Below are 25,329 nucleotides of genomic sequence, written 5' to 3' on the forward strand. Positions count from 1 at the left end.
AGAAAGTGGTCACTACCGCACAAGTCATCATGCACACTCCATTGGACAAACGGTAGAAGGTCAGGGCTGCAGACTGAAAGGTCGATGGTGAAGTACGTGCCATGTGCCACACTGAAATGTGTGGAGGCACCATTATTTAAGAGAGAAAGGTCGAGCTGTGCCAACACTTGCTCAACGACAGTGCCTCGGCCAGTTGCCACCAATCCATCCTACAAAGGGTTATGTGCCTTAAAAGTAGCCCAGTAACAGAAAATTTGGCGTCAATTGGGCTATCAGTGCAGCCAATACATGCTATGGGACATCAACATCCGGTGGAAGATAGATACTGCAGACAGTAGCAGCCTGAGGCATCCACATCCTAACAGCGACAGCCTCTAAGGGAGTTTGAAGACTGACACACTCGCTGTAAAGTGAGTTAAGGACATAGACGCACACTCCACCAGATACCCTCTAAGAAGCTGCTCAATTCTTATAATAACCCCAATAGCCATGAAAGGTGGGGTTCGCATCGCCGGAAACCAGGTTTCTTGGAGAGAAATGCAAAAGAAAGGGTGAAGGCTGACAAGTTGTCAGAGTTCAGCAAGATGGTGGAAAAAACCATATGATCGTGAGACTGGGAAGGCACTGAACATTCAATGAGGCTGTTTAGGCCTCAGGGTCATCTGCTGCCACTGACCGATTTCCTGAGGAAGCGATATCCATTGCGTCTGAGGGTCCGGCGACATACAGGTCCTCAGCGGATGCCAGAATCTCCACCTCATCCTCAGATGCAGAGCTTGTAGGTAGCGGTGGCGTGGGTGCCACCGCAAGTTCCTTGGTCTTCATCAAGGGGGCAGGTGTAGTCTTACGGCTTAGAGGTGACCGGAATTTGTGCAATGGATGGGGCAGGAACTGCAGTTCTAGTGGTGGCTTAAGATGTTGTCATGGGCGTCCAGGATATTGTATTCCATTATTTTCCTATCCTTTTCTAAAATCCTACATCCAGCGAGCAAGGGAAATGGTGCTCCCTGCAGTTGACACAGATGGGAGGCGGGGCACATGGACTATTGGGATGGGATGGACAACAACAACCTCGACATATGAGGCTGGAAGTACAGTGGGAAGACATATGACCGAACTTCCAGCACTTAAAGCACCGCATCGGGGAAGGGATATATGGCCTGACATCACAGCAATAGACCATCACCTTGACCTTCTCGGGTAATGTATCACCCTCGAAGGCCAAGATGAAGGCACTGGTGTTAACCCGATTATCCCTCGAACCCCAGTGGACGTGCCGGAGGAAATGGACACCTCGTCACTTTAAGTTGGCATGCAGCTTGTCATCGGACTGTAAAAGAAGATCCCTGTGGAAGATAAGGAAGATAATATCCTGGAGCATATTTGAGCTCCTATGGGGCGTGATAGCAACAGAAACATTCCCCAGCTTGTCACAAGCGAGTAATGCCTGTGACTGGGCAGAAGAAGCTTTTATGATCAAGACTGACCCAGATCACATTTTGGACAAGCCCTCCATCTCCCCAAATGTGTCCTCTAAATGCTCTACAAATAACTGAGGCTTCATGGACACAAAGGATTCCCCATCAGCTCGCGTACAGACTAGGTACCGGGGTGAATAAGTGTCGCTGCCAGCCTTAGCCCTTTGTTCCTCCCATGGTGTGGCCAGGGAGGGGAACAATTAGGAATCCTACATTTGTGCATTGAATTGAGCCCTCGAATGCTTAGAGACTGCTGATGGTTGGCCACCAGCAAGAGAAGATGTGCCACACTTCACTGCGTGTCATCCGCCCTGATGCCACGGGACTGCAATGCAACGATGAGAAAGGGGGCTACAGATCTCAACGCACTATGGACACGATGTACCTTGTAAAGCACCCTTCCCCAATTGTCTCGCTCTTCAGGAAAATTTGGAAATATGGAGGTCAAACCCAACAGGGGACAATCACAGAAAGGGCGAAAAGTGTGAGACTCCTTTTAGTCGCCTCTTACGACACACAGGAATACCGCGGGCCAATTCTAACCCCTAAACCCGCGGGGGGAGTATTTGAGAGCATTTGATGAGACTCAGCCACTGTTTTCTTCATATTGAAACAAAACAGAAACACCTCCCGCAAATGACGAGAATTAGGCTTGTAAACTGACATTTTCAATCAAGAACAACTTTATGATGCAGACACAAGTCAACTAATGTTTGAATGAGGATATGTTGATTGAGGTACAAGCTAACTGCCTGGTGTCGGCGGTCTGTTTCTTTTGACCGCTACTTACCATTGTCACCACCTATCGGCAAATGGTGGAAGCCAAGTTGTACACCTTGTAGTGAAGTGTAGTGGCAGGATGAAAGGGGTTTCTGGTCAGGTCAGTACAGCAGTAATTCAGAAGTAGGCCAATTAATGAATAAGAGAATAACAATCTGGGTAAGCAATTGTTAACAGCATAGAGAATGCATTATCATATCTAAGATAGACATGAAGCCAATACCATCACACTAGCACAAGTTTACGTACCAACCAGTTCTGCAGATGAGGAAGAGATTGAAAAGGGTGTATGATGAAATAAAGGAAATTATTTAAACAGTCAAAGTAGGTGAAAATTTGACCATAAAGTGTGATAGGAATTTGACAATAGAGAAAGGAAGAGAAGAAAAATAGCAGGACAACATAGATGAGGAGAAAAGGAATGAAAGAGGAAGTGCCCTGGTAGAATTTTCCAAAGAGCTTAATTTAATCCTTGCTAACACTTGGTTTAAGAACTAGAAAAGAAGTGTGTATATGTGGAAGAGATCTGGAAGCACTGGAAGATTCAGATTAACTGCATAGTGGTAAGATAGAGATTTAAAAACCAGAGTTTAAGCTGAAAGATGTTTCCAGGGGCAGATGTGGACTCTGACCACAATTTATTGGTTATGACCTGTACACAAGTGCCATCTGGATTCTTCCTCCAGGCAACAGTTTCTCAGAAATCCACAGGTGGGAACTGGTGCTACAACATGTCCTTGATTTTTGACATCCATCTGACCTTAATTTATGTTAATTTCTTCAGTCTCAGCATTTCTTCACAGTAAATATCCCTCCTTTCACTCCCTTTTAGTTTTCTACACCTTTTATTTTCTGCATCCTCTTTCCACCTCTATCAAATACAACTCATTGAGGAGTAAAAACTCACAGATCACCTAGTATGGCCAATACGAAGATGGCAGAGGATGGTAGATTCCTGCCGGGAGGAGCAGAGGGAAGAACATCTCATGGTGGGGTCTCCTTGACAGCACAAAGTTTATTAGATTGGCGGGGGGGTGGGGGGGGGGGGGGGGTGTTACCTCCCAAGAGTCAGCCCATGACTGAGCAGAAACGGATTTGATGCAAAGTTGCAAATCCACCCCGGGAGGGGTCACAGAGAACAGGTGACATGTGGCAGCCCCAGCCGCCAGATAACCAAGTTCATTACCTGGGATACCTACGTGGCCAGAAACCCAAAGTAAATCAACCGAACAAGAAGCATCTCCAAGATCAGCGAGAAGGTTGTGGATGGCAGAGACCAAGGGGTGGTGGGAAAAACACCAAGCAATAGCCTGAAGGCCACTGATTGAGTCTGTACATAACAAAACTCAGGTGAGGGAGGACTGTTTAATGAAGCAGAGGGCCTGATAGATGTCCATCAATTCCACAGTAAACACCCAACACGTGGCAGGAAAGAATTGGTGTTCCATGCCCACAGAAGATGTGAAGGAATAGCCTACATCATCAGCGGACTTAAAGCCTTGGCGTAAAAAACAAAGGCATATTGAAACTTTGAAACTTCCATAACAGTGTTTGTAGCAAACAATGGACCACCACTGGAGCGATGGAGGATTTTGGACCCTGGAGGAGACCCATCTAAATCTGGGGCCGGGGAACTAACCACGGTGGTGTGGTCAGGAGAGAAGGTGAAGAAGAGGATAAGAAGGGGAAATGGAAGTCACAACAGAGAAAAGTGAGGTGGAATGCAACCTGTAAACCCGCCTGAGGGTGGGCAGCAGGCAGGTGATGGCCCAAAGCTGTGAAAAGAATAGAACAGGAAGGGTGAGCAGCGGATGGGCAGACAGTGATGGCATAGGAAACCATGACTGGGACCGCCAAATCTAAACTGGAGGGATTCCAGTGTCAACCAGACGACTATTGACAGGGATAGTGCTAAAAACACCGGTGGATAACAAGGTACCACAATGGTTAACCAGGTCCATGTGGAGCAGCATGGAAGGGACAGCTGATCCATAAACTTGACAACTATAGTCCAGATGAGACAGAACACCTGTTATTGGCAGAGAAGGGTCGAACGATCTGCCCCCGAATAGGTGTGGGCAAGGAAGTGAAGAACATTGAGTTTATTATGAAAACAGCCAACCTTCAGATGACAGATATGAGTCAACCAAGTAAGTCTGTCGTCAAAAAGGAGATCCAAGAAACGGAACTGGGTGATCAGGGTCAGGCATTGGGAGTCAAGATAGAGCTCCAAATCAGGGTGGACCATATAGTATGGAGACAAATGCATTCCCTTCAACTTAAAGGGAGAGAATTGAAAACACTGTGAAAGTGTCCACAGGGAAGTGTGCTGGATGGCACCCTGGAGCTCTCATTCCTCAGAGGCCACTGAGTGGGAGCTAGCTGAAATACAAAAGTCATCCACATACAGAGCAGGGATGACCAACAGTCTGGCAGAGGCCACAAGTCCATTAATAGTGATGATAAAAAGGACACTTAATATGGAGCTCTGGGGTTCTATTTTTTTTTAGGGTGCAAAAACAACTGGGGTCATAAGCATCCACATCAAAACTATAGAAAACTATAAAACATGAAGACAGAGAGGAGCTAAAAAATGACTAAACGTCAATGTAAGTGAAGACGACTATAAACAGGGATGTGGAGAAAGGGCTACAAAAGACATCATACAAAAACGGAGGTCTAAAACTAAAAATTAAATGGCCTTTGCCATACTGCTTTGACAGATAAAAAGCAAAATGCGGTCGACAGTCTGTGCATCATTCGCTAAAATGGCTGATAACTCAGACGGCAAACCCAAACGGGAACATAAACGGTTAAATGACCGCCTCCCGGTGAGAGGGCTGAGAGGAGGTTGTCCCAGCTGCTGGGAGAGGCTTAATAATCCTGAGCTTATTTCCACAGAGGGAGGATCATTGGTGATGCCAAAGGGACACCACCACCTGACAGATGGCAACACAGAGATCATTGGAATGAATATAGGAACTAGTGGGCTGAGGTAAGAGGACTGCAGCCTTTGCAGCAGTCTCAGCAGCCTCATTTCCTGGCAGACCGACACAGCCAGGAGCCCACATAAGCTTTATGGTGGCTCTACCAAGAGTGAGCAAGTGACAGTTTTCCTGGACCCATTGCACTAAGGGATGGGCGGTGTACAGTGCACATAGACTTTAAAGGGCACTGAGAGCCAGTCTCCTGTGTGTGTGGAGAGCTGACTGAACATTCGGTGGGGCAGGAACTGGTGAATAAAAATCAGGGCCTTGAAAACCTCATTCACAGAGTGTAAGGAGGATGTGATGGTACCAAGTTGAGTACTAAACCTTATGAAGATTGAAGAAGACTGACAAGATGGCAGCACTAAGAAAGGCCTGTCTAACTGCGGCTTTCAATTCAAGCAGATGATCAATCGGAGACCATACCTCCAAAAATCCGCACTGGTAAGGAGATCCAATTGAGCTTACAAGTCACCATCCATTCTAATAACTTACAGAGGAAATTGGTGAGGCTGATGGGCTGGTAACTATAACAGGACAACACATCCTTGCCAGGTTCAGGACAGGAACCATAATACTGTGTCTCCACTGAGAAGGGAAAATGCCTTTGAGCCAAATATAGTTAACAGCCTCGAGGAGATACTGATGTTGTGGAAGACTGATGTTTTGAAGCAAACTGGTTATGGGGGGAATCAGGGTTGGGAGATGAATCATGGGAAGAAGAGAGGGCTACAAGAAGCTCCCAATCAGTAAAAGGTTCACTGTGGAATTCCACCTGACAAGGGATAAAATACAAGCAGGAAGCTTCAGCCCACTGTTTCTGGAGGAGGAAGGCAGCTGGATAGCAGGCTGATGCCAATGCCATCGCAAAATGTGATGCAAGGTGTTACATGAGAACCGATAGACCTGTGCAATGGCCTCCAGAAAGGACAAGTCCCACAATGGAAGACAACCACTGACAATTTTGGTGGGTGCAGAGTGTAACCCGTACCTGTGACGAAGTGACAAAAGAGCCTTAAGAGGAGAAAGTGTTCCCAAGACACCCATTTGCTGTGTGTGATTAAGTAACAACCTTTGGCACGTAATAAAACCAGCAGAAGATTGATGCCACTTAAGATATTGTAAGGCGAAACAACAACCACGGATAGCAGTGGCAACGCCACACTCCACCACGGAAATGGCTAACAGTGAATAGGGCCTGTAAAAAGGGAAACAGCAAAGCCGGCAGCATGGATTATCTTAACGGACAGTTCATGAACGACTTCAATACAACCCATCCAAGGAGGCGGAAAATGACTTGGGAGGCCAATCAGCACGATGGAAAACCCAATGCAGTAACCTGGGCAGCAGGTGGTGGGATGGGAATGAGAGAATCAACAGGAGGTGGTCACTATCACAGGTCATTGTGTGGAGACCAATGTAAGGAAGGAAGAAGAGGAGAGGACGAGAGCAAAACATCAATGGAAGAGAAAACTGTGACATACAGTTATAAAATGAGTAGGGGTACCATCATTAAAAAGGCACAGGCTGTGGTCCACAGCAAACTGGTCAATGAGGAGCCCCCAACTAGATGAAAAAGCATTGCCACAAAAAGGGTGATGGGCATTAAAATCCCCAAGGAGACGAAAGAAAGGAGGGAGGGAGTTGCTGAAGGCGAGCAGTTAGGGCAGTACACATAGGTGGCCTGTCAGGAGGGAGATAAAGATTGCAAACTGTGATGGCAAAGTTGAAGTGGACCTGGATGGCAACTGCTTCCAATGGAGAACGAAGTGAGATCCATGTACTAACAATAACCGTATGGAGCAACATGCAGATGCTACCAGAAGCTCTCAAGGAAGCGACCTGGTTCTGACAGATACCATGGAACCCATGAAGGGTCGGTGAGTGATCATCAGTAAAATGAGATTCCTGGAAAATGACACAAGCTGCTGAGTAAAAGGCGATAAGGGACTGCATCTCTGGGAGGTGATGGTAGTATCAATTAAATTTCCATTAAATAGGCACGGAATGGGTATTTGAATGGTATGTGAACGGGCTGGTGCCAATCAGACTGCTGGGTCACCATCTATTGCCAATGAGGTCAGGGAGACATCTATAAAAAAAAAAGAGGTCAGACTCAGGTTGCTAGGGGGAAGATGGCGACTCCTGGGGTACTGGCAGGGGAGGGGGGGGGGGGGGGGCGGCTACTTGTCTGGGGACTTGTGTTTTTTCTTCTTATTCTTTTTTTCTCTTTCATAGGATGAGAAGGGTAGGGCACAATGGGAGAGCAGGCTGCTGCAAGATCCGGAACTGAAAGAGAGAAGGCAACCTTGGGGCAAACAGACTATGTGTTCTGTGGCCAAGATGTGGCAGCAGGCCTCTGGCCTGAGAGAGACCATGGGGAGGATTACCAGGAGGCAGCTCCATCCGGGAGCTGAAGAAGGGGGGGGGGGGGGGGTACTTCTTCAGCCAGCGAGGGGGAGTGGCACCTGGAGAGGAGGGCATGGGAACTGCAGTGGAGGGGAAAGAGAAGAAAGGGATGGGACTGGGATAAGGAAGAGGGAGGAGTGGTAAAGGAAGTAACAGAGCCAAAATAGAAGTCATCAACACAGGATGAAGTTGGTCAAATTTTTAACTAGCCTCAGTGTTAGACAAATGATCTGGGGATTTATAATCTTGTACCTTATTTTCTTCTTTATAAGCTGGGGAATGTGGTGAGAGTGGAGAGTGATGGTTGTGACAATTAACACACACACAGACATGGTGGAACACAGGGGCTATCCTCCTTGACTGGGTGCAGAAAGTCACCACATAGAGGGTCTGCCACACACCGTGAACACGGGCCTGAAACGCAAGCGTCAAAAGCATCGCATGGGTGGCGGGATGTACAGCTTCACGTCACACCAATAACAGATAATCTTGACCTTTTATGGGAGGGTACCTCCCTCAAATGCCAGAATAAAAATGCCAGTATCCATGTGTTTGTCCTTAAAACCTTCCTGAATATGCCAAACAAAATGAACACTCTGTCATTCCAGATTGGCCCAGTGTTTCTCATAGTATGAAGGATGATATCCCTACAAAAAATGACTTCCTGAGCCATACTCAAAAACTGGTGAAGAGTAATGGACACTGGGACATCATCACGATCACAAGCATGAAGTGCTGCAGATTGGGTGGCAGAAGCAGTTTTGATCAACAGGGAACCAGACTATATCTTACTGAGAGACTCCACTTTTCCAAACTTGTCTTCGACGTTTTCCATAAGAAATAACAGCTTCGTAGTGATGAATGTGTCCCCATCCATCCTAGTACAGACCACGTAGTGGAGAAAATGTTTCACCCCAAGCCAGCAAGCCTAAGCCCTTCTTCCAGCGTGTAGCCATGGAAGGGAAGGCTGTAGGGTCATAAGGAGCAGCAGTCAATGAACTGTTACCACTCAAAGAGATGGCTGGAGAAGAATGACCCAATTTTTGGAGTTCGATACATTGCAAATGCAAAGCATCCGCCCTGATACCATCCACCCTGAACAGGGCCTCTCCCTGGCACGGTGGCCGTTGCCTGGTGTTCCGATGCTCCAGAATGTCAAGCAACCACTCCTAGGCATATATGGGATTGTTCTGTACTGTTTTTGTTTTGTTTTGAGGGCGCAAGAACAACTAGGGTCATATGTGGCAATAGAACAGGAAGACAGAGAGGAGTTAAAATACTACACGTCAATCCCAATTGACGTAAGAGAAGACAGCTAAAAACAGGGCCGTGGAGAAAGGTCTATTAAATATACCATAGAGAAATGGAGGTCCAGAAGTAAAAATTAATGGCCTTCACCATGTTGCTGCGATGGATAAAAAGTAAAACGTGGTCGACAGCCCGCACATCGTTTGAGAAAACAACCGATAAGTCAGACGGCAAATCCAAGCAGGAATGTAAATGGTTAAAAAGTTGGCATTCTGCCAGGAAATGGCAGACAGTTAAAACTTGGGCGCTATGTGGAGTGGTGGAGGAGCGCCACTTAACAAATGGCAATGGCTAAAAAGGCAGAGCCCAATATGCAACCTAGTTAAAATGACCTCACGGCAGAGAGTCAAGAGGAGGTCATCCAAGCCACTGGGAGAGGCTTAATAACCTGGAGCTTATTCCCATGAAGGGAGGACCAGTGGCAATGCCGAAGTGACAGCACCTCCTGACTGACAGCAACACAGAGATCTTTGAAGGAATATAAGAACTAGTGGACTGAGGTACGAGAACTGCAGCATTGGCAGCAGTATCAGCAGCCTCATTTCATAGCAGACCGACATGACGAGGAATCCACAAAAACATCACAGTGGCTCCATCAAGAGTGAGCAAGTGACAGTTTTCCTGGACTCGTTGCACTAAGGCATGGGTGGTGTACAGTGCACAGAGGTTTTGAAGGGTGCTGCGAGGGTCTGAGCAGAGGACATAATTTAAAAGACTGTGGTAAAGACTGTGGCACCGGATGTACTCCGTGGCCTGATACAGGGCAAAGAGCTCTGCTGTAAATATTCAGCAGTGTGCCGGAAGCCGATACAGAAAAATGTTGACACCAATGATGAAGACACACCCGACACCACGGTCAGTCTGACAGCTATCAGTGTACACAAAGGTACTATTGTGAAGTTCCATGCGAAGGTTGCGAAACTGCAGATTATGGAGCGAGGCTGAAGTAGTGTCCTTAGGAAGCAAATGAAAGACAGGGTGAACACAGACCACCATACGAAGGCAAGCTGGTGAAGGGTTCACGCCTCACTGGGAAAGTTGCAGGTAGCATGAAGTTAAGCTGCCAGAGCAAGAGCCAAAAGCGAACTCCAGGAGGTAACTGAGAAGAGGGACGCACCCCATACTGGCGATCAAAGGAGTCATTGAAGAAGGAGGCATATGATGGGTGGCCATGCATGGGAGACAAACGGCATGCATACCTGCTGAGGAAAAAGTCATAGTGGTAGGATAGTGGTAGCTCAGCAGCTTCTGCTTACAGACTCTCAACCGAGCTAGTGTAAAAGGCATCAGTGGCCAAATGGATGCCATGTTGGGGAATAGTATTGACGTGGAGTAAGAGGGACAGACATATAGATGCATAATAAAAGCACCCATAGTCTAGTATCGAATGGATAAGGGACCGGTACAAACATAGGAGGGTGGTTTGATCTGCACCCCAGGAAGTACCACGGAGGATAAGTAGGACTTCAGTGGTGTCCCTTCTTTGGGGCTTGGACTTTATTGTGGTTTCAATGTGACCATACAATGGGAACAAATTGAGGACAATGCTGTAGAAAGAGAAAAGGAAGTATGTGAAGATACGATAGGATATATGATCCTGTGAGAAGAATTTGATAGGGCACTGAAAGGCTTAAGTAGAAACAAGGCTCCTGGAGTGGGAGACATTCCCTCAGAATTATGAAGGTTCTTGGGAAAGCCAGCCTTGACAAAATTATTCCACCTGGTGTACAAGATATGTAATACAGGCGTGAAATACCCCTCAGACTTCATGGAGATCATAGCAATGCTGATTCTGAAGAAGGGAAGTGCTGATAGATGCGACTACTAACAAACTATACGTTTAAATAAATCATGGTTGCAAAATACTGACACCAATAATTTATAGAAGAATGGAAAAAGTGATAGACGCTGACCTTGGGTAAGATCAGTTTGTGTTCTGAAGAAATGTAGGAACACATGAGGTAATGCTAATCTTATGGCTTATCTTAGAAGATGGTAAACCTGAATTTGTGGTTTTAATGAAAAATTTTGACAATGTTACACAATTGCAAATTTTGAAGGAAACAAGACAAAATACAGGGAGGAAAAGGTTACTTACAATGTGTACAGAAATCAGACAATAGTTAAAAGAATCAGAGAACATGAAAAGGGAGCAGGACAGGGTCATATACTATTCCCTATGTTATTTAACCTGCACCTCAAGCTAGCTCTGAAGGAAACCAAAAAGGAATTTGGAAAGGGAATTAAAGTCCATGGAGAAGAAATAAAAACTTTGTGGTTCATCAATGACATTGTAGGAATTGAAAGATCAGTTTAACGGAATGGAACTGTTAGTGTCTTGAAGAGAGGACACAAGATGAATAACCTATCAATAATACTAAAACAATGATACTAGTATACAGTCAAATTAAATCAGACAATGCCAACTGTAGGCTGGCAATTGCAAGAAAAGCATTTCTTGAAAGGTGAATTTATTAACATCTAATAAAGACTTTTCTGGCGGTATTTGTCTGCAATGTAGCCTGGTATGAAAGTGAAACATACACAATAGGCAATTCACACAAGAAGAGGATAGAAGCTTTTGAATTCCTTACTGTAATAAGGGCCCACAGCTTGTACAAACTTTTTAAAGGAAGGAGCTGGAAGCAAGACAATAACTGAAAAAAGGACGAGGAGGAGTAACTTTCGAAATGTGGTGTTACAGAAAGAAGAATGCTGATGATTAGATAGGAGATCAGATTATGATAAGGAGGTAATGAATTGAACTGGAGAAAAAAGCAATTTATAGCACAACTTGGATAAAAGATATGGGATCAGCTGATAGGCACATCCTCAGGAATCCAGCAATTGTCAGATCGATAGCAGAAGGAAGTGTGGACGGTAAAAATGATATAGGAAGACCAAGGCTTGAATACACTAAGCAAGTTCAAATGGATGTGGGCTGTGGTATTTGCGTGGTGATGATGTTTGCACAGCGTACACTAGCATGGAGAACTGCATCAAACCAATCTTTGGACTGAAGACCACAACATGACAAAACTCAAGAAAGTGGTTATTTTACGGCATAGGTTTAAATTGCTGATATGAAAAGAAATAAGTTTTAATAGTTCTGAAGAAGCTGCCCTAAGCATTTTACTATTGCCTCACCACCTCCCCCTTCTCTCTTCAAATACATTAAAAGATTTCAAAAACATTTTATAATTGGGGCAGGAGACTGACTTATATTGTTTAGTAAGAAAAATGTTATTTGCCTGTTGTATTCTCACTGGCTACTTTCATATTTCACAGTAGTACTACAAAAACTGATATCTAGAGCACAGAGAAACAGCACTGCCCTTATTCTTAACTTTCACCAGAATCAGTTTCACTTGTGAAACATGAACAATGGTATAAGAAGAGACATACACTAATCACTAAGATCCTCCAAGAGCTGTTATCAGAGTGAGACAATACACTGTTGATACAGCATGTAGAACAAGGGGATTTTAGAAGGCCAACTTGGGTGTTGTGAGCAAGTCACGTAATTATGACAAAAATATCTGGAAATCTTACATAATTTTCAAAAGTTAGAACACAGTCTCTCATTTACAGACAATCAGATTGAAGAAAAAAAAATTATTTCAAAACAAAAACAGTGTTACCCATCAGGTCCTGCAGCTGCGACAGGAGAGCCCTGACAAATGGTGCTGGGCATGGAAGCTTTGTGCATCTGCCAAACACATTATGTGGTTTTGCTTAAATGTCTATCGCATTGCCTCAGTATTGCCATATTTCTATGGGTGATTACTGTTTTCAGTCATGTAGTTTGGTACAACCAGCAGCCTTTTGCATTTCACATTTGAAAGCTGACAACAGTGCTGACAGCTTCCATGAATCTTCTTTTATCAATGATGTATAGGAGTAACAGATAGTGTGAACGTAAGTTGCAAGTAATCACTCATGGATAATGCGTCATTAATAGTCATCACAAATACGGCTACTTTTCAAAGTAATCTTTTTGAGAAATCTTTTTCTTGAACTAGGCAGACAAATCACAAAGTTGGTAACCGTAAGTTAACAGGGAAAGAGAACTCAATAATAATGAGAACATTTCTTTCCATAATCATATTTCTGCAGATAAAAATTTCTTTCCATAATCAAATTTCTGCAGCAATCTCCCATGCTTATAAGGAGAAGCAGTAGCTGAGAAGATAGATGGGTAATCTGACATGCTGCTTAATTAACACAGCAAGCAAATAAAGAAAAACACTGAGAAATTTTGGACGGGAATTAGTTTCAGAAAAATAAACAAACACTTTAAGATTTGACAATGAAACTGTAATGCTGCCTGAGATCAGAAATCTTCCTGTCTGATAGAGAGAATGTATTTCTGTTGAGGGAAACATCACAGAAATGCAACACACACTATTTTATTGGTATGTACCACTAATAAAGCTGTGTTACGATATTCTTTTTGAATGATCACAAACAATAACATTGACAAAATTAATAGTAAGCTCAAACTTTTTGGCTACAATACGGTTATCTGTAATAAAGTACTGTCTGATAGTTCTTAATAACATTTTAGAGTGGTAGAAAGAGTGGCTACATACAAAAATGTAAAATTAGGCACTTCACAAAATTAAAATGTCATATCTAATCACTACAACATCACTGAATTACAATTAGAATCAATCAGCTCATTGAAATTCCCGGGAGTAACTACTTGCTGGGTTATGACATGGAGTGATCAGTCATTGGTACAACAGCTGGTGAATTTGGTGTGTGTTCTCTCTCTCTCTCTCTCTCTCTCTCTCTCTCTCTCTCTCTCTGTGTGTGTGTGTGTGTGTGTGTGTGTGTGTGTGTGTGTGTGTGTTGGATTAACAATCTGTTCCCCCTCTCGAATGTTGTAACCTGTTGTTTCCATATCATGAATCATTTAGCGCGTAATGGGTACGCCGACATCGTACAGAACAGTTAGTTTCAATCTCACAACACCTCTTTTACGTCCCCAAGACACTGTGCGGAGACAGGTTTCTTTGACGCTGCTCCGTGTCTCACAGTAGTATCAGTCCTTTGCGAATCTTGTAGCAACGTTAAGGTTGAAAAATTTATAAATCTTATTACTGACCTTCCTCACTATCTAATTTCTTCAACGTAAGTCGTAATGCAGCTATACCTTCGCATTACCTTCCCGTTGCCAATCACACAACATTGCACATGCAGCGATGTATCAGCGATCTATACAAACCAACACAGTATGATTACATACCTCTCTGCAATCAACCATATTTCGGTTACACATTGTTGAAATGACACTTGGCCAGTGCCACCTTTAGTCTGCCTTAATACTAGGTAGAAATCACTGCGCCCGAAATAATAATGTGTACAACTCGCAAATATAATTTCGCAGTTTTACCTACTCTTCGAAAGTTTAGATTCCTCACATAATTATAACGAAGCCGATAAATAAGTAATTTTACTTAATGGGAAGAATTCTATTTTGGCGCAGCAAAGACTGAAGTAAGCAAATTATGCTTGTGATTAACCATATTTTTTATAGATTTAAAAACTTCTGTTTATTTATTGTATAGTTCAGTAACAACTGTATGTCAATACAGCTGCTCACAGGCCAAGTAACAGGCGGCGGTGTCAGGCGTTCGGCCTTTCTAAGATTTCCACATTGAACTTATGCTCTTTGCACAGTTTAAATTGGAGGCGCCAAAATGAGCGATGGTACTGTGACTGAAAGGTAAGCAAAATTTGTTTGTGGAAATTGATTGTTGCTGTTTTAATTTGTTTGCCATGCCATGTAAATGGTTAGATTGATTCTCCAAGTGTGTGCCCACTTCGTGATGGAATACTACATAGCTAATACAACATGTCTGATAAAGTTACCTTTTCCCATTGGAAGTACGTTTTAACAGTGGCACTTTGACACTTTCTTTAACGGAATGAGTGACTGAAGATACCACTGAAATTATTTGCAAGCTCTTTCTTTTACTGAATTTTATAATGTTACTCGTTTTATAGTATATGTGTACTTATTTTGGATTACATTTCCCCGTTTGCACCATCCTTATTTGTTAGTTTGATTGCGGAAGAACTGCTACACTGGTAATATTTCATAAGAATAGTATCCATTTTGTGACTAGTTTTGTCGTGTAGTTAAATACAGTCCAACGAGTGCAGTAGGTCTATTACGAATCATGAATACAGTGAAGATATTCAAGTGTTACAACGATATAAATGTAATTGGAATATTCGCATACCAGTACGTAGGCGTACCAATTCTTGGGCGGTGTTTTGCTAGAAATGAAAATGTCAGATCTCTTACGTATCATTATTTCTGTTATAGCGTATCTGATAATGCATAATTTGAACAGAAGCAGCTCTCTGTAGACATCATTAAAATATATGATTCATTACTTTGATTTTTACTGGCGTGAAATCGTGTTCAGCTTCTAGAGCGAGATTTCCACTTCTGGGAAAGATATGCTTCAAGACATGGGTAGGGTATTATTATAAGCTTATAGTAAAAAAAAAATTAATTACTGGCCACTGTAACGCTGATAATGTACGTTCCTCTAAAAATAACATTCAGTCTCCCAGAGACTAAATCAGCCACAGTTACTTTGTCTGAAACTCCTTTATGTTAATGATTTAACCCCCCCCCCCCCCCCCCCACACACACACACACGTCAGTAGGGGGGGAAGGGAAGTTGATGGTTATGGAAGGAGAAGCTACAAGGGAATGATATAGGGTTATGGCACTGGTGAGCTTACCCTGGTGCAGGCAGGGGAATACCCCTATCGCTCCCACCAATTTTGCGCAGGGACCATGAAGGTAAGAGATATTGGTCTTTTATGGAGGTGTATAGACATTTCTCTTTCCCTCACTCCTTTTGCAAGTGGTACTTGGTACCCCCCGCCATGAATCATACGGTGCCTTGCAGAGTATGTATGTAGACATAGATATGACAATAAGAACCCTGTTACAATTTCAAAGTAAATATTAACACAAAAGTGAAGCTCATGAAATCCTCAACAATCAACTGAAAAAATACCACCATTGGTATGGTAAATTTTGTATGATCTATGTAGTTCAAGAAGCCAGCAATATTGGGAACCTACACACAACTTGAAAGCCTTTAACACAAATTTCACTTGGCCTTTATGGCTCAACTGAAATCCACTATGCCACTAACTCCCACAAACCCACAGCACCAGACCACACTCTACAATACCCACCAATGCAAAGTATTAAATACAAAGTTCAACTATGAACACAACCTTCACAATAATACTAGACTAGTAAATTCTTAAAGAAAACTACATACATGAACAAACCCCTACATAAAAATGTGCTTACCAGCCACAGTCAAATGACAAATTATCTAGGCTGGCCATCTCCCTCCTTCCATTGCCACCAAAGTAACCATGCCTGGACTCACACCTCCATAACCACACGTCCCCTGAACACTACCCACCAGCTGACACCAGTCTCCAACAGAATACCTGCATTACAAAACAATTATGTGCATACATCATTCACAACTTCATAAAAAAATAAAAATGCATAAACCTAATTACTCCCCTCCCCCCTTCAAAAAAGCCACAACCCTCTCTGTACACAATACCCCAAACCACATTTAAAAAACTCCAGACTTAACTAACCAACTTTGGCCTATATATTTTACCCCAATCAAAAACATTTAATGGACAATAACTTTTTCAGCACACTTTTCCTCCAATAATACTCATCAAGGTGAGATTTTAGAGTCAGGTTGAAGTGCTCCTCTTCCCCTTTTCTGTAATGGACTCAACTGCCCCCTCTCCCTCCCCCCCCTCCCTCCACCCAATAACCCTTTTTAGAATTTGTAAAAGCCCTTTTGAATAATCTTTAAACTGCATGCTATGATTTATGATTAATGATGAAACCCCTACTGCCCCAACCCCTACACAATGAAAAACAATCAAAAACTATAGTTGAGCCCTCCCTTGTATACTCCTCTATTAAACCAAGCAATATCTGTTAAGTACATCTACCCACCACTCCAAAACCACTTCAGAACTCCCCCCCCCCCCCCCCTCCCCCCAAAAAACAACAGCTTCACCCATGTTCCCACAGTATGATCACCACTCCCATGCTTATCCTTCCCAAATTGTGATCCATAAATTTCTACATCTACCTCTGCCCTGTCAAAAAAAACCTATACTTAATAGACTCAGTACACACCTGATTGCAAAAAGAATATCACTCACAAGTGTCTCATGCATACAAAACCAGTAACTTGCCACACTGGTGAAACCTAAAAATTCAACGATTAGACCATACAACTGTAAACACTTTATGGTAGCTGCCATATCATCCCCCACCCCAGCCATTTACTTGTTGTCAGCCTGGCTTTCTATAGTTTACCAATTATGGCTACTCACTTTGCTTTATCCAGGCTTCTGTTCTCTCATCATTACTCATCTCTTAACTCATCTTACATCCCTACTTCTGGGTTTGACTGCCATTCTTAGAGGGGGAAAAGTTGCCAAACATGATGCACATGCTATCCACTGAACACCCCTTGTGGGAATGGATCACATCAGACAACTAAACCTAACACAGTCACCAGACCATTGTGGAGAGTGAGGCTCAGCTGGAGAGAGAGGGTGTCATCAGACAACTGCATTTATGTAACCACGTGAAAATCCAGAGAATGCACTGTTGGTACCATTGGTGAAAACTCCCTGTACATACCTGTGAGTATGTACCTGTCGAATGTGGAGCACAGGGATTGCAGTTAGTGATAATTGTATGAGGCAGCTGTTGGTGTGGCATGGCGGTGCTCGTGGGTAGAGGCCTCAGTCAGAGATCATGCAGATGACCCACAATGAGGAGGATCAAACTTTCTCATGCTGGTGGTAACAAGACCCCAGCAGTCTCACTCGAAGGAATAGATCAATTTATCATGGGAAGGTGTGACCACAAAGCTTTCTCTTCCCTGTCCACAGCATTGGAGGAAATTAGAACTAAAAGAGATGGTGAGATCCCTCGGTAATTAGTTTGTACCTGAATTGATTGCCAACCCTTTCGACCACAAAATCAATTTTTGAAGTGCATATAGGAAACAAATTCGTTCAAAGTAGCATGTAATAGCAAAATGGGGATTGGTTCAATCCTGATGATAATGTGATCCCCGCTCAGTTACAGGAATTGCTCACCTTTGAGAGGATCAGTGAAATTCCTGTATCCATCACTCCTCATAAGAGCCTCAACAAGGTTCAAGGTGTAATTTTCTATCACAAGCTCAAATTACAGGCACACGAATAACTGCATGGGAGAAAGCGGAGTTCATTTTTCTGCTGTATCCAATGGAGGCCAAAATATAAGACAGGCTTTCCTGTAAAGGTAAAAGCAGGTGGGGACTCCAATGACATACGTGTCACACATCACTGCAAAACCTAATTACAGTCTATCACAGGTCTGTGATGCACTGTCTCGTAGAACACCAGAAGAAGGAATGCTGGGAAAGATATGTCATTATTTTAGAGATCTGTGCCTCTTTTTTCACTAGGGTGGGCCATGTTGCATTTGTCTACACCCGCCACTTAGCAACCAGTTCTCTTATATGACAGTACTGACACTACTGTTATTGCAGAACATTTTGCAGTACACTGTGCTCAAACACCTGCATGCAAAACCCACTGTACAGCATCTGAAACTGTAAAATACTCCTCAGCTCTCTGGGCTTTGGCCAAGACACAGTAGTGAAAGTAGACAGAATCCCCAGCCAAATGCTACAACATATATCCTTTGCTGACACCACATTCTTGTATTTGATTTTACATGTCTTATAGTCTGCAGATCTTACTGTGAAGATAGGTCTGGCTGCCACATCAGTGCTGCTTGTTTAGCACCATCCAGGAGTCAAGTGTAGGGTATGTTAAGGTTACACATTGTGGTGCAATGTCACTTAAATAAAGTGGTGTTAACCTGTTGTTTACCCAACCAACAACTACGGGCACTTATGACCACAGCAGTTTTGTGCCTTAAAAAAAACCCTAACCAACAAATTATGGGTACATTTAAAAGTGTATTTCTCAGCGAAATAATTTAGAATAGCAAACTGTTTGGAAGCCTTATTATTGTTTGTTCATGTCATGGGCATGAATGGACGTAGCACATCTTCAAGGCAGGAAGACAATGGTAGTTTTGCTACAGTGTTTGGGCAGTTACTCCATGCAGCTACATCCTGGCTCGGAGAATCGAGCAGTCCATGGGATAGTGAGTGCCATGACAATGGGAGTGATGTCATAGAAGAGAGACAAAGCTTAGCTGTCAGATGGTTCAGAACTGTAATTTGTGGATGTTGTACAGATTTAATATGATGTTAGATCAATGTATGTTCACGCTTTGTACGTGATGTGATCCCTTACACACTATAGTTTAACTATAGGAGCAATATCGTATTTAAGATAAAGTGCTTTCTGTCGTTTATTAAAAAGTTGAAGACAGAGAAGAGTTTTCAAAGTTCCAGCATAGGTACAGTTGCAACAGTGAAGAAGTTCATGTTAAGAAGAAATACATGGTTTCTCTGAATGTTGGATCAGGAAGTAGCAATTCAGAATTTCGGAGTAATCATATTCCACATACACTATAACAATGTTATGAAAAGGATAGATTGCTACTCACCATACAGTGGAGACGTTGAGTCGCTGACAGGCACAATAAGACGACTGTTAAACAATTGAACTTTTGGGCGAAAAGCCTTTTGAATTAGACAACTTACATGTACATTTTCACACAAATACAATTCACATACACACATGTCCATCATCTCTGGCTGGCAAGGCAAGACTGTGAGCAACAGTGCATGATGGGAGAAGCATTCTGGGTGGTGGGAGGAGGAGGTTGGGGTGGGAAGGGGGAGGGATAGTAGGGTAGGGGTGGGGGGCAGTAAAATGCTGCTTGTTGGAACTTGTCAGCAGCACTTTACTGTCCGCTAACCCTTCGCTGCTATCCATTCCGCTCCCCACCCTAACCTAATTCTTACTTCCTCCACCCAGACTGCTTTTCACATCATGTGCTTTTGCTGCTCACAGTCTGGCCTCAGCACCCAGAGACGGTGTGTGTGTGTGTGTGTGTGTGTGTGTGTGTGTGTGTGTGTGTGAAGTTGTTTTGGCCAAAAGCTCAGTTGTTTAGCAGTATTTTTGTTGTGCCTGCCTGTGACTCTCTACACAATATAATGAGTAGCAATCTATCCTTTTCATTATATTGTCATTATTTCATCCTGGGTTTTCCAAACACACTGTTTCGAGCATAACGCAACATTTCATTCTGATGCCACAGTGCAGGGCCCAGAATTCATTTGCGCTGGCAATTAACTGATATCTGAATAAGAAGAATGTATGAAATATGAATCAAGAAGAAGTTGATAATTTTTAAAGGAAAAATTCGTAACACATGGGGCATCCATTGTGTTGGAGGTTCATAAATAGTGTTGTTGTCTTTAGCAACACAATCAACAACGCAGATTATGGCACAGTGCCAAAGCCATAACAAACACAGCAGTTGAAGAGATTTAAGAAGAATTAATTGGTTGATGAGTAATCATTCACTCCATAAATAACAATATGTTGAAAGAGTTTACAAAGACCAGAAATCAGAAGATTGGTTGTTGGATCTAATAAAGTACTACAATAGTTTAATCAGTTGCACAACTACACCCCAGCTTTGACCAACGACAGTGTTAGAAGTGCATCCACTTGGAACAACCCATTTTTCCCAGCCAGGCAGCTAGCTTCTCTTCAGCGTTGCAATGCAGTGAGCTACTCTAGCATTTTTTGGTGAGCTGTGCTAAAGCCAATTTGAATTATATGACTTTTTTTGTGGCGATTTATGTTGTGGGGCAAAGCAGATGTTTTAAGTATGAAAAGCAGTTGCTTTTTACACACACACAAACTCTGTGACACTGGAGTGCAGTACCTACTGCAACCTACATCATTCTGAATCTGTTTGGTGTATTCATCTCGTGGTCTCCCTCTACAACTTTTACCCTCTAAGCTGCCCTCCAATACTAAATTGGTGATCCCTTGATTCCTCAGAACATGTCCTACCAACCGATCGATCCCTTCTTCTAGTCAAGTTGTGCCAGAAATTTCTCTTCTCCCCAATTGTATTCAATATCTCCTCATTAGTTATGTGATTTACCCATCTAATCTTCAGCATTCTTCTGTAGCACCACATTCCGAAAGCTTCTATTCTCTTCTTGTCTAAACTATTTATCGTCCACGTTTCACTTCCATACATGGCTACACTCCATACAAATACTTTCAGAAAAGACTTCCTGACACATCTGTACTCAATGTTGACAAATTTCTCTTTTTCAGAAACGCTTTCCTTGCCATTGCCAGGCTACATTTTATATCCTCTCTACTTTGACCATCATAAGTTATTTTGCTCCCCAAACAGCAAAACTCATTTACTACTTTAAGCGTCTCATTTCCTAATCTAATACCCTCAGCATCACCCGATTTAATTCAACTGCATTCCATTATCCTCGTCCTGCTTCTGTTGATGTTCATCTTATATCCTCCTTTCAAGGCACTGTCCATTCCGTTCAGCTGCTCTTCCAGGTCCTTTGCTGTCTCTGACAGAATTACAGTGTCGTCGGCGAACCTCAAAGTTTTTATTTCTTCTCCATGGATTTTAATTCCTACTCCGAATTTTTCTTTTGTTTCCTTTATTGCTTGCTCAACATACAGATCGAATAACATCGGGGATAGGCTACAACCCTTTCTCACTCCCTTCCAACCACTGCTTCCCTTTCATAACCCCCAACGAGTTTCATAACTGCCATCTGATTCCTGTACAAATTGTAAATAGCCTTTCGCTCCCTGCATTTTAGCCCTGCTACCTTCAGAATTTGAAAGAGACTATTCCAATCAGCATTGTCAAAAGCTTTCTCTAAGTATACAAATGCTAGAAAAGTATGTTTGCCTTGCCTTAATCTATCTTCTAAGACAAGTCGTAGGGTCAGTATTGCCTCACGTGTTCCAACATTTCTACGGAATCCAAACTGATCTTCCTCAAGGTCAGTTTCTACCAGTTTTCCATTTGTCTGTAAAGAATTCGTGTTAGTATTTTGCAGCCGTGGCTTATTAAACTGATAGTTTGGTAATTCTCACATCTGTCAATACCTGCTTTCTTTGGGATTGGAATTATTATATTCTTCTTGAAGGCTGAAGGTATTTCGCCTGTCTCATACATCATGCTCACCAGATGGTAGAGTTTTGTCAGGACTGGCTCTCCCAAGACTGTCAGTAGTTCTAATGGAATATTGTCTACTCCCGGGGCCTTGTTTCGACTCAGGTATTTCAGTGCTCTGTCAAACTCTTCACGCAGTATCATATCTCCCATTTCATCTTCATCTACATCCTCCATTTCCATAATATTGTCCTCAAGAACATCGCCCTCGTATAGACCCCCTATATACTCCTTCCACCTTTCTGCTTTCCCTTCTTTGCTTAGAACTGGGTTTCCATCTGAGCTCTTGGTATTCAGGCAAGTGGTTCTCTTTTCTCCAAAGTCCTCTTTAATTTTCCTGTAGGTAGTATCTATCTTACCCCTAGTGATATGTGCCTCTACATCCTTACATTTGTCCTCTAGCCATCCCTTCTTAGCCATTTTGTACTTCCTGTCGATCTCGTTTTTGGGATGTTTATATTCCTTTTTGCCTGCTTCGTTTACTGCATTTTTGTATTTTCTCCTTTTGTCAATTAAATTTAGTATCCCTTCCGTTACCCAAGGATTTCTATTAGGCCTCGTCTTTTTACCTACTTGATCCTCTGCTGCCATCACTATTTCATCTCCCAAAGCTACCCATTCTTTTCTACTGTATTTCTTCTCCCATTCTTGTCAATAATTCCCTAATGTTCTCCCTGAAACTCTCTACAACCTCTGGTTCTGTCAGTTTATCCGGGTCCCATCTTAAATTCCCACCTTTTTGCAGTTTCTTCAGTTTTAATCTACAGTTCATAACCAACAGATTGTGGTCCGAGTCCACATCTGCCCCTGGAAATGTCTTAAAATTTAAAACCTAGTTCCTAAATCCCTGTCTTACCATTATATAACCTATCTGAAACTTTTCAGTATCTCCAGGCTTCTTTCATGTGTACAACCTTTTATGATTCTTGAACTAAGTGTGTTAGCTATGATTAAGTTATGCTCTGTGCAAAATTCTACCAGGCAGCTTCCTCTTTCATTCCTTATCCCCATTCCATATCCACCTACTATGTTTCCTTCTCTTCCTTTTCCTACTAGCTATCTAATTCCAGTCACCCCTGGCTATTAAATTATCGCCTCCCTTCACTATCTGAATAATTTCTTTTATCTCATCATACATTTCATCAGTCTCTTCGTTATCTGCAGAGCTAGTTGGCATATAAACTTGTACTTCTGTGGTAGGCATGGGCTTCGTGTCTATCTTAGCCACAATAGTGTGTTCACTATGCTGTTTGCAGTAGCTTACCTGCATTCCTATTTTTATATTCATTATTAAACCTACTCCTGCATTACCCCTATTTGATTTTGTATTTATAATCCTGTATTCACCTGACAAGAAGTCTTGTTCCTCCTGCCACCGAACTTCACTAATTCCCACTATAAGTAACTTCAACCTATTCATTTCTCTTTTTAAATTTTCTAACCTACCTGCCCGATTAAGGGATCTGACATTCCACACTCCGACCCGTAGAACGCCAGTTTTCTTTCTCCTGATGAGAACGTCCTCCTGAGTAGTCCCCGTCCGGAGATCTGAATGGGGGACTATTTTACCTCCAGAATATTTTACCCAAGAGGACACCATCATCATTTAACTTTACAGTAAAGCTGCATGCCCTTGGGAAAAATTATGGCTGTAGTTTCCCCTTGCTTTCAGCCGTTCACAGTACCAGCAATGCAAGGCTGTTTTGGTTAGTGTTACAAGGCCAGATCAGTCAAGCATCCAGACTGTTGCCCCTGCAACTACTGAAAAGGCTGCTGCCCCTCTTCAGAAACCACACATTTGTCTGGCCTCTCAACAGATACCCCTCCGTTGTGTTGTACCTACGGTACGGCTATCTGTGTCACTGAGGCACGCAAGCCTCCTCACCAACAGCAAGGTCCATGGTTCATGGTTCAAGGTAAAATCTCAGAAATTTAATGTACTAACCGTCGAACAGAAAAGGGAATTAAAAATCATATTGATAATGTATTAAGAAATATTTTCTGATACACCAAGTGTAGTTCGTGAGTATGTGTCTATTGTTGTTGTTGTTGTTGTGGTCTTCAGTCCTGAGACTGGTTTGATGCAGCTCTCCATGCTACTCTATCCTGTGCAAGCTTCTTCATCTCCCAGTACCTACTGCAACCTACATCCTTCTGAATCTGTTTAGTGTATTCATCTCTTGGTCTCCCTCTATGATTTTTACCCTCCACGCTGCCCTCCAATGCTAAATTGGTGATCCCTTGATTCCTCAGAATGTATCCTACCAACCGATCCCTTCTTCTAGTCAAATTGTGCCACAAACTCCTCTTCTCCCCAATCCTATTCAATACCTCCTCATTAGTTATATGATCTACCCATCTAATCTTCCACTTTCTTCTGTAGCACCACATTTCAAAAGATTTTATTCTCTTCTTGTGTTAACGATTTATTGTCTATGTTTCACTTCCATACATGGCTACACTCCATACAAATACTTTCAGAAACGACTTCCTGACACTTAAATCAATACTCGATGTTAACAAATTTCTCTTCTTCAGAAACGCTTTCCTTGCCATTGCCAGTCTACATTTGATATCCTCTCTACTTCGACCATCATCAGCTATTTTACTCCCCAAATAGCAAAACTCCTTTACTACTTTGTGTCTCGTTTGCTAATATAATTCCCTCAGCATCACCCGATTTAATTTGACTACATTCCATTATCCTCGTTTTGCTTTTGTTGATGTTCATCTTATACCTTCCTTTCAAGACACTGTCCATTCCGTTCAACTTCTCTTCCAAGTCCTTTGCTGTCTCCAACAGAATTACAATGTCATCGGCGAACCTCAAAGTTTTTATTTCTTCTCCATGGATTTTAATACCTACTCCGAATTTTTCTTTTGTTTCCTTCACTGCTTGCTCAATATACAGATTGAATAGCATCGGGGATAGGCTACAACCCTGTCTCACTCCCTTCCCAACCACTGTTTCCCTTTCGTGCCCCTCGACTCTCATAACTGCCATCTGGTTTCGGTACAAATTGTAAATAGCTCTTCGCTCCCTGTATTTTACCCCTGCCACCTTCAGAATTTGAATGAGAGTATTCCAGTGAACATTGTCAAAAACTTTCTCTAAGTCTACAAATGC

General features: G+C 42.7%; 2 protein-coding genes across 5 annotated transcripts in view; one reads left to right on the top strand and one right to left on the bottom strand.

The window, feature by feature from the left end:
• The window catches only part of LOC126473423 (RNA polymerase II-associated protein 3), a 105,945-nt gene extending 91,610 nt beyond the window's left edge, over nucleotides 1-14,335 (bottom strand). For 2 of the 3 annotated variants that reach the window (XM_050100461.1, XM_050100458.1), the window contains exon 1: nucleotides 14,073-14,202. The gene's annotated coding sequence lies outside the window, so the exon portion shown is untranslated. The other variant, XM_050100459.1, reaches the window with a different exon arrangement.
• Nucleotides 14,336-14,404: 69 nt separating this feature from the next.
• Nucleotides 14,405-25,329, top strand: part of LOC126473422 (uncharacterized) — a 120,199-nt gene continuing 109,274 nt past the window's right edge. The window contains exons 1-2 of one of the 2 annotated variants that reach the window (XM_050100454.1): nucleotides 14,405-14,464; nucleotides 14,563-14,693. In XM_050100454.1, coding sequence (XP_049956411.1) covers nucleotides 14,668-14,693 — 26 coding nt within the window. In that variant the 5' untranslated portion in view covers nucleotides 14,405-14,464; nucleotides 14,563-14,667. Of the gene's footprint in view, nucleotides 14,465-14,562; nucleotides 14,694-25,329 lie in introns of those variants that run through there. The other variant, XM_050100455.1, reaches the window with a different exon arrangement.

Source organism: Schistocerca serialis, chromosome 4, assembly GCF_023864345.2.
Source record: "Schistocerca serialis cubense isolate TAMUIC-IGC-003099 chromosome 4, iqSchSeri2.2, whole genome shotgun sequence".
In the NCBI taxonomy this organism is placed as follows: domain Eukaryota; kingdom Metazoa; phylum Arthropoda; class Insecta; order Orthoptera; family Acrididae; genus Schistocerca; species Schistocerca serialis.